Source organism: Arachis duranensis, chromosome 4 (assembly GCF_000817695.3).
Source record: "Arachis duranensis cultivar V14167 chromosome 4, aradu.V14167.gnm2.J7QH, whole genome shotgun sequence".
NCBI classification, from domain to species: domain Eukaryota; kingdom Viridiplantae; phylum Streptophyta; class Magnoliopsida; order Fabales; family Fabaceae; genus Arachis; species Arachis duranensis.
The window spans coordinates 42,825,250-42,835,934 of record NC_029775.3 but is presented as its reverse complement, the minus strand read 5'-3'; the positions used below and the strand labels follow the sequence as shown (position 1 = coordinate 42,835,934).

At 35.8% G+C, this 10,685-nt stretch overlaps 1 protein-coding gene across 1 annotated transcript; it reads left to right on the top strand.

Annotated features, from left to right (window-relative positions):
* Positions 1–244: 244 nt before the first annotated feature.
* On the top strand, positions 245–9,184 carry LOC107484423 (acetyl-CoA acetyltransferase FG05087, mitochondrial-like). The gene is given in 10 exon segments (XM_052260526.1): positions 245–697; positions 6,864–6,929; positions 7,527–7,553; positions 7,556–7,614; positions 7,803–7,902; positions 7,983–8,092; positions 8,168–8,214; positions 8,364–8,449; positions 8,544–8,629; positions 9,037–9,184. Coding segments are annotated over 10 exon segments (1,182 nt in total).
* The last annotated feature ends 1,501 nt before the right edge of the window (positions 9,185–10,685 follow it).

Below are 10,685 nucleotides of genomic sequence, written 5' to 3'. Positions count from 1 at the left end.
GAAACCCATCACCAAGGAAAGATTGGAATATGTCACCACAGGCCAATTGGAGAGGCAACCCCTAGCAAGAAGAAAGAAGTGGAAGGAAGCAAGACAAGAGGAGGAGCAAGAAGACAGGGAAGAACCAAGTGCTTTGAACATGAACCAACTTCAAGCGGCTTTGGAAGGAATCTCTGGGCAATACTCACAAATTCAAAGAAGTCTAGAGGAACAAGTTTAACAACAAAGGGACCTTTGGCAATTGATGGATCAGCAAAGAGGATTTCAAGCTCAGTGGATGGATCAGCAAGGGGAATTTCAAATGCATAAGATGGAACAACAACAAGAACAATATGCCAAAATGTACGAAGCCATCAACAACTCAGCTGCTGAACATGAAAGGTCCATGGAGAATGTAATACAAGAACAGGCTCAGATAAGGAAAGAGCAGGCTCAGCAAAGGGAGCTCCTCCACAGGATGGATGGTAGACAAGACACTTTTCATAGGGAATTCAATGAAAATAGAATGTTCAAGGAGGCTAGACATAGAGATAGAATTGAGTATGATATGTGCACTCAAGAAAAACTCAACTACATTTGTAGAACACTCCCAGTGCTCAACCCACAAATCCTAACATTCAATGAAGCACACAAGGTATTAGAAGAACAGGAAATTACAAGGGTGAAATTTAATATTCAAAGGCTAAAGGAAAGGATGGTAAGCTCAGGGATATGGAGAAGAGAAGAGGAGGACTCAACAACAAAACAACGAGGAGAAGTAAGAAATAAGAAAAGGGAGGATCCGAAGGGCAAATGAAAGCAAGGAGAATCAAGCAAAGGAAAGGAACCTAAAGCTTAAAGGTGGTGAAGTTCTTTTAGTATTTTAATAAATAAAGAAGATGTATATCTGAAACATGATATACCTTCTAAGCTGTTCACTTTTACAATATGCATTTTCATGTTTATGCTATGTATCACTCATATGCTTGGAATGTATGCTTGTCATCAGTATTTTTACTTGCTAATGGAATAAAAGATGTGGTTTGAACAAAAAAATAGAGAGGAACCTTGCTTAGAAAGAATAAGGTTGTCCTACAAAAGTGCTAGTATATTTGCTTTCATTGTGAACGAATTAGGGCTCAAGAAATTAAAAGGAGTTAAGATGCTTGCTTACACAAGGCTAGTTGCTTAAGGGTTACAAGACTTAAGAAGTTAGAGGCACAAAATCCTTGACAATAGAAAAAATAATAAGGAAAACAAAGAACACAAAATGAAAAGCTAAGCATCAATGACAAAATTTAGATATGTGTCTGTGGTGATTGATGTTAGGGGACATACTTGGGCTAGTAAATCCGAGGGTGCTTCATCACCCGGTAACTTGAGTTAACTAACTCGGGATTATCGATTGAAAACTCACATTCAAGAGTAGCTCCATAACAGAACATTTAACAGCCCAAAGAGGTGCTGGACACCACTGTCCAAATAGAATCTCAAAGTTATATGCCTGTGATTGAATGTGTTAAGGAGAGAGGCTTGAGTTAGTAAATCTTTAAGAGTATTTCAACACTTAACAACTTAAACCAACTGGTTTGGAATTCTTGATTGAAAGCTTATGCTAAAGAGCCACCTTAAGATAGGATTTTTAGCTCAATTGAAACAAAGGAAACTGAAAAAAGAAAAGAGAAGCAGAGAAAAATATAGTTGAGGATTATATGCTAAGGTGTGAAAAAGGAGTCATGTGAACCTAACCAGTCTAGTATTGAAGCAAGCATTTTAACTAAAGAAGTTGAATTAGTCTTGATCATTTGCATTAAACAAATGAATACACAAATGAGGATGACACATTTCATGAAAGAAGTTTTTTTCTGTTAAGATATTCAATTCTTGCATCTTAAGTTCTTTTGCCAAATTCTTTTATCTCTTGCTTGAGGACAAGCAACATTTTAAGTTTGGTGTTGTGATGCATTCGCATATTTGCTATTTTAGCTAGTTAGTTTAGTTAGTTTTAGGTTAATATCACTCATTATTACTAAAATAAACAAGCAATTGTGTGAGTTCTCTCTGCATGCATTCATGAACCAAGAACTAGGTGAAATTTGGCATAATCCATGCAAATGATTCAAGGAGTTTATAAACAAGTTGATGTGAATGATTCCCTTAAAATCTATTGCATAAGATGGCAAGACTTTGAGGAAGATTCTTTGGTTTATGTTAGGTAATGAAGCAAGAAGGCAATAGAGCAAGAATTGGAGCAAGAAGGCTTGAAGATACATCAATCTTGGCAAGGAAACAGGAGATTGCACATTGTCAACTCCAGCATGTTTGTGGACAACGCCAGGAGCAAAATGTTTTGGCCCAGGAGAAGAAGCATGCACGTTGCCAACGCCAAGTTCTATGGGCGTGTTTAGCAACAACGTGGCATGCAATCTTGGAGAGCTAGCCTCGAGCACGTTGCCACACTTGGGGAATGCTAGCGTGTTCCTTGACAACGCTGGCAACAACGCCAGGATCTTGAAGCAGAGCAAGGAAGAGCTCGAGAGCGTTGCCAATGCCAGGAAGAGCTGGCGTGTTCTTAAGCAACACCAGGATCTTGGAGTAGGCCAAGGAAGGCTCGAACATGTTGCCAAGCCAAGGATGAATTGGCGTGTTCCTTAGCAACGCCCACAACAATGCTAGGCCAAGAAATGCTAGGCCAAGGAAGGCTCGAGCACATTGTTGGCTTGAGATAGCATGGGCGTGTTTCTTAGCAATGCCCACAACAACGCTAGGCCAAGAAATTCTAGGCCAAGGAAGGCTCGAGCAAGTTGTTGGCTTGAGATAGAATGGGTGTGTTCCTTAGCAACGCCCACAACAATGCAAGCAAGTAAAGCTTGGTGCCAACTAAGAGCTTGAGAGCGTTGCCAAGCTTGAGAATGAACTAGAGTGTTTGAAGGCAACGCCCACAACAACGCAAGCAAGCAAAGCTTGGTGCCAACCAAGAGCTCGAGAGCGTTGCCAAGCTTGAGAATGAACTAGAGTGTTTGAAGGCAACACCCACAACAATGCAAGCAAGCAAAGCTTGGTGCCAACCAAGAGCTCGAGGACGTTGATGCCTTGAGGATGAACTAGAGTTTTTGATAAAAACGCTAGCAACAACGCAGGCAAGCAAGATTTTGGGCCAAGGAAGAGCTTGAGGACGTTGTTGCCTTGAGGATGAACTAGTGTGTTCATCAACAATGCCAACAACAACGCCCAACAATACATGGCAGCCTTGGAGAGTGATCTTGGGCGTTGCCAACTTGGAAGAAAGGGTGTGTGTTAACCAACAACTCCAGTAAAGTTGGCAGCTTGACCTCACCTTCTTTAAGGATGCATAACTTGAGCTACAGAGATCTAATTTGAGTGCTTCTAGTTGCGTTGAAAAGCTGACATTTAAAGCTTTCTAACCATATATAATAGTTTATAGTGAAGCATGAAATGGAAGCTTTAATCAGAGTCATCTTTAGGCCCCAAAAACAAGAACAAGAAGATTGAAACTCAAGGAAGCATGAATGAGCCCAAAAAAAAGGCTCGAGCACATTACCAAGGCAAGGATGAACTGGCATGTCCCTTGGCAACTCTAGCAACAATGCCAAGACCAAGAATTTGGGCTAGGGGAGTTAACTAGCACGTTGGCACTAGCGTGTTTGGCAAAAATGCCCCAACCAATGCAGCCTGACCTTGCCCACTTCAATGGAGCATAACTTCAGCTTGGAAGATCCAATTAAGATGACCCTATGTGCATTGGAAAGAAGATATTCCAAGCTTTCCAATGATGTATAATAGTCCATATTGAAGCAAAGGATTGAAGCTCAAAGTTCAGGCAACATCAAGCATGAAAAGTGAAGCTAAGAAGGAAGAATGAGCCAAGTGTTTGGCAATAACTTGGGCAACAACGCCCAAGCACCAAGCTTCCAGCCCAGAAAATGCCATAGCACGTTGCCAACGTGCAACAAGGCTGGTGTGTTTGCCATTAATGCCCAACCAATGGGCCATAAGCAATGTAAATGAGCTTTACTTCCTCTATTTGGCAACACTTCTTTCATTGAGCCAAGAATTCAATAAGGGTAATGCCCACATTGCAAACCCAATTGAAGATTTCTAAATGGGTTTTAGGAGTAGTATAAATACATAGGAGTTTTGTACTTTGAAGGGACTTTTAGATACTTAGACACTTTTACTTTCCACTCTAGTACTGGAACTTTTATAGCATTCTTCAATTTCAAGAAGGATACTCAAAAGCTATTTTATTTTTCTTGCAACTTTCAATTTCCAGTTTTTTAAGAACTTCTTCTTCTTCATTCTTCCTTCTTCTCTACACTTAGCTTTAATGTCTATTTTTTCACTTGTTGTTGAATTGAGAGCAATGATTCACTAAACCCCATTTTCATTAGGGGGAAGAGCTCTGTTTGTTTGAATGAATTGATAATTCTCCTTCTCCTTCTCAATTCAAGTGGTTCATCCAAGAGAAAACTCTTGTTCTTCAAAGATTCAATCACCATCGAGAGAGGGGTTGAATCTATATGAATTGTGTTGTGAACTTGAGAAAGGAGCCACATAACTCAGTTTAGAGTTCATCCTTTCATGATTTCTTTGATCAATACACTTTGGGTTGGTATGTGAGATGTAACCACCCTTAGTTGAGATGCTGGAAGTTGTGTGGCATGAAGGATTAGTAAATTGTGCTTCATCTCTTCTCATGAATAATTAGATCACGAGAGTGGTAATTGATTGTGTTGAGAGAAATTGAGTTGCCAAGAGATTGGAACTAAATTACCCACAATCCGCCATGGATCAATACCCATGATTGAGAAGGAATTGAGTAACATCAATTCATGAGAATTCACATCTCTGATCCCTAATGATCACTCCACCATTAATTCTCATCTCCTTTGTTCTTTAGTTATTTTGATTACCCATTACCCAACTCCCTTCTACATTCTTGCAATTTATTATTCTGCCATTTATATTCTGCTCTAGATTACTTGCCATTTAATTTCTGCACTTTAAATTCCTGTACTCTACTTCTTTGCACTTTATCTTTAATGTCATTTAAGTTTCTTGCACTTTAAGTTTTAGTCATTTACTTTCATTTCCTTTCTTCATTACAATTCTTTAGATTCCTTGTCATTTAATTTTTGCAATTACGTTCAAGAATCAAAATCTCATGAAATCAAAACCATGTTTGCTCAACTAAAATACCGTTTAACTAAAGTTGCTTAATCTACCAATCTCCGTGGGATCGACCTTACTCTAAGTGAGTTTTACTACTTGATACGATCCGGTATACTTGCCGGTTGCGCGTTAATTCTTAATTTTTGGCGTACCAATAGATTGCTTCTTGTTTGCTTTGTGTAGTTCTAAGATTGTCATCATTGTACTGTCTAGTTTTCATCTTTGACTAAAACATGTGTAAATGAGTTCCTTCTTCGATTTGTCATAAGAATATCATCACCGTGGGAATGCCATGCACCATCATTATATTGATAATGTGTTTTTAAATTTTAATCAAAGAAAGGTTTTGATGTTTTTAAATTTTAGTACACAGTTCACATTTGTTTTGACATTTGTATTGAGAAGAGCAATCTGTGATGGAATTACCCCCTTCTTAAATGTAAAGAATGTCCTTCACTATATCATAAACGAATAGAATGCATACTTGCACCTGCTATTATTGATTTGATAGCTCCATATGCCTTAATGTTGAACTTTAATTTCCTCATATACCCTCCTATAGCTTTGCTCCAGTTACTTGATTATTTTGAAAAGAAAGTAAGAAACTTAAACTTCAGGCCTTCATGGATCCTTGATCGGCTGATCTTGTGAGTACTTTTGAAATTTCAGTGGCTAGTAGTTTGATGGTTTAGATTTATGTTCGACGCATTATCATCTATGTAAAAGATGAAGAGTTACGTTAATCTTGACAGAAATCATGCTACTACAATACTGTTTTGCAAGTTATCTTATAATTAGCTCTGTTCGGTGCGAGTGGTGAGTGACACTTGAAAATGCAGGCTCTCTTCCGTTGAATTGAGTTGAGTTGTGTTCAATATCTTGTCCTGTTAACAAAACCGACGATTTTAGTATTAATATTTATTATTGCTCGTGCTCAATTAGTAACAGTGATTAGACACAAAGACGAAGAAGGAAAAAAAAGAAGAGAAATAAAGGAGAGGTTCCTTCCTGTTTTGCTGTTAACTAGAAGGAATGAAGCTAAAGGTCAATTGGGATTCACCACTCTTGACACCCGTAAGTATTAGATCTTTTCCAATTTCTATTTCAGTTACGATTAATGGTTTCACTCACTCCCTTAGGCATAGATCGTGTTGCCAATCCCTTCAGATATATTTCTACATATTCTATCTAATTTCTTGTAATTAGAATGGTAATCAAATGGTTCATGATATATCCATTTAGCGTTTACTATTTACTTTTTTTTATTTTATGAAATAGTGAAGTGAACAAGGGAGGAATCCAAGAAGCAAGTGCATTGCATTGCATGCTGAGTAAGAGTTTGTAGAGAGTGAGTGTGGGATTAAAAAAGGGAATTCAAAATTTAGCGACTGGGGTCAGGGGGTGACTTGCCCCAATCTGGGGGTGAGTACAACCCTTATCGCGTGCCGCGCAGGGTCAATTTCAGCCGCGGCATGATAATCGATGATGACAAGTAGACTGGTTCTTTGGGGCCTTACCACGACAGGCCAAGAACTTTCCCCAATAGGCCAAAATTATACACTTCTGCCGTGTTCAAATGATTTTCTTGTGGTATTTCAGTAGATACTTTATCCCACCTAGTTTCACCTACTAAGTTGCTTGCATTTTTTGCTGGGTTTTTAATTCTGATTTTACACTTTGGTCTCCTACAGGTTGAAGTTTCTAGTGGAAGAGAAAAACCCTCTAGAATAGTTGATAAAGATGAAGGATTAGAGAAGGTAAGCAGATCACAGTATGTAATTACATGTGTTAACGTATCTCTATCGAACATAGTGGTAAATATTAGGATTACATTGTAATGCCATGTGTATGCGCATCTATAGTATAATGTACTAACCAGAGGTACTCATAAAAGAGAGTTTATTAGAATTTAGAGTTTCTTTCACTTTACTCTTTTTTTTCTTTTTTATTTTGTGGTACTTCTGCCTCTATTGGTGTAACTAGAGAAATTTGTCACCAAATTCACGTCAGTTCCATAATAAAAACAAATTTGTATCTGTTGTTGAATTTTATAAGGCAAGGGGAATTTTTCAGTTCATTGTTATTTGTATTTTCAGTGTTATCTCAACATCTAGCCTTTTGGTATCGCCAAGATTAAGGTTCTTCTGAACACCCTAAAATTAAGCTCTGTTAATATGGTATCATACAATGGTTAATGTTGTTGTGATTACTTCTGTTATTTAGTTCAGAAGTTCTTCTGACTTTTTACGATTCGCAGTTTACTTGATTTATGATTTTCTGACTTGCTTGGCATTGGATTATGGTGGAGACTTGTGCATTTTGATTGATATCTATATTATTTTCCTTATGGCTAGTTTAATGCTGCAAAGTTAAAGAAGCTTAGAGAGCAAACTTCAATCCAAATGGTGGTACTGTGACTGCTGGCAATGCTTCTAGCATAAGGTCCATCTCTAAAATCTAGAATGCATTCTTTATTCTTATGTGAATTCATGGAAATGGTTCCATGCATCATTGCAAGAAATTCGATTAGTTTTAATCATACCATTCTAAAAAACTGTGATATAGCAATCACAAGGTTGTGAAGTGCTTGCCCTTTTATTGATAATAAACTGGTTTATGGATTTGACTAGTGATGAAGCTGCTGCGATAGTGCTAGTGAGTAAAGAGAAAGCATGTGAGCTCAGATTGCATGTAATAGCAAAGATAAGAGGATTCACGGATGCGGCTCAGGTCTTGTGACTGATTATTCTAAACTGTTTTGATCTTGATAAATATGATCATGTAGAGCTGAATCAAAATGATTTTTACAGGAACTTGAATTATTTACAACTGCTCCTGCCCTTGCAATACCAAAAGCTATATCAAATGATGGTCTAGAGGCTTCTCAAATTGATTATTATGAAATAAATGAAGCTTTTTCTATAAGGAATACAACACCCTTTACTCATTCATTCTTATTTCCTTTATCTTTTGTTCTTCTAATTTCTTCTATACAGGTTGTGTCTCTTGCAAATCAGAAGCTTCTTCGTCTTAATCCTGTGAGTGTTCATGTGACTAAACTAGTTCTTTGCACATTAATCTGACATTTTTTTTTGGCTAGCATGGCTGCTTCTCCAATTTGATTCCTTCATTCTGCCCCATTACATGACTACATATTGTATATAATTCATGCATTTCTTATTAAATGCAAGACAAACTTAATGTACATGGTGGAGCTGTATCATTAGGCCATCCACTAGGTTGCAGCGGGGCTTGAATCCTAGTTACATTAATATGGGTAAATTGCAATCTTGGTTACTATAAACATCTTATTCCTTCACCCTTACATACTTTCGCATGTATATGAACCAACTTGGGTTTGGCTATTTTAGGTATTGAGACAGAAGAATGGGAGATATGGTGTTGCTGGCATCTGCAATGGCGGAGGCGGAGCATCTGCACTTGTCCTTGAGCTCATGTAAGCACTTTTTTACCTTGCCAAATTACATTACTCTATCCCTTGGAATATATTATTTCAACTCATTGAAAACCTTAGTTAAATCAAGTATTCATCTTGCTATTCTTTTTTTCTATGTATATCTGTTAGGATTCGTATGCCATTTAAAGCTTTGAGAGAGGAATAGCTGCTCAAAATGCTGGTCATTTTTCTTGGGAAATAGTTCTGGTGTGATTTCTAACTGCACTGAACTGTTGATAGCTTTAATTGATATCACTGACTAGTGTTTCAGCATGTCTTAATGTTCTAAAATCTCACTAATTTTGTTTTGTTAACAGATACTTGGTTTAGCATGTCTTAATGTTCTGACTAGTGATCTCTTGATAATTTTACATACTTGTGTTAATGATATATGGTTATTATTGTAGCAGAGGCAGCTATTCTGTTGAACCAGAATCTTGTCTTTGGCACCACACCAATAAAAGACTTGGTCAGGCAAATGGAGTACACACTTTGGCATTTTGGCCTAAACATGTTAGGACAAAATCCACTTTGTTTTCTAAATATATAATGTAGATTTACTTTTAAATTTTTTTATAATATTTGTGTTGTTTAAATTTGTATTATACTTTATTACTTTTCAAGAGAAATTTGTGTATAAATATTTTGAATTTAATGAAATATTTCATTTTGTATTAATTAATTTTAGTATATTGATATTACGTACAATAATAATAATTGTTGGTAAAAATAATTTGAAATTTTAAAAAAATAATAGGTTGTCATTCCTAAAAGAGTGAACATAATTAAAATTTTAATATTTTAGTGACAATAGTAATGGCAACTAAAAATGAATAACATTACAATTTTAGAATTATTTTTAGTGGCCATATAAATTGCCCGTAAAATGGGTTTTGGCGGCAATAGTAATGGCCACTAAAATTGAATAACATTGTAATCTTAGAATACTTTTTGTGGCCATATAAATTGCCAAAAAAATAGCTGCTAAAAGTTATATACTTTTTTGCGGCCATTAAAAAGGTCTTTAGCGGCAAAGCATAAGACGGCTAATGTCTAATTGTCGGTGAATGTATTATCGGCTATTTTTATTATCGCTAAAAACAAAATAAATAGCCGCTAAAAGTGATTATTTTTGTAGTGTTGCCAAGTTAATCCTTCGCTATTTTAACTATTTTTAACTTAATTTAACTATTTTTCTTTAGAATTTCAGACAAACAAACCGATAAATATGTGAAAGAACGAAAGTGGATGGCACCGATACCCAAAAAACAGTTGTGGAGGGCTTATTTGGTTGGAACTTTGCTGAATTTCAACTCTATTCCCAAAATTTATTAAAGGCAAAACCAAAAATTTAAACCATTTGTCACAAGTTATGAATAACAAATGGTTTGGCTTCTTGCTAAACTATTTTTACCTATCATTGGGGAATCATAACTAGGTGGAGTACTTTTAATTTCCTGGAGAAAGAAATAGCGACTCACATAGTGGAACCGAAAAGATTTGGGTATGGCTTATAAAGGAGGGTGGATAAAACTGAGAGGGCATCACTTATTATTCTTTGTGTGTTATACGAGCATCCATTGCTCATTCATATAATATTCTATAAACTTTAACAAGAAAATTCTGGTCCATTATTTTGCTCTATCACTCTAAAGCATCCATTTGCAATTACTGACAAGGCCACTCCCTAATTGTTCGGAATAGTTTTCCGACTTTTTCTTAATTCACTTGGAATTAATGCCCGATAAATTATTTTATATATGATACGAAGTTGGTACACTAAACTATTAAAATGATATTCAAAAATTTATTTTGCTATGATTCAATTAAGATTTTTTTATTTTCAAAATTTGATAATTTTTTATCAAATAAAATTTAAAAAAATTTATTATCAATGACTATATTAATTTTGATTTTTTTTGTGTATTTTTTAAATATGTATTAAAATATTGTCACAAAAATTTAAATTTAATTGATAAGTCATTTGTTAAATATAAATTTTTTTTAATACTTACAAAAATATAATATTTATTAATATATTTTAATATATTTTTAA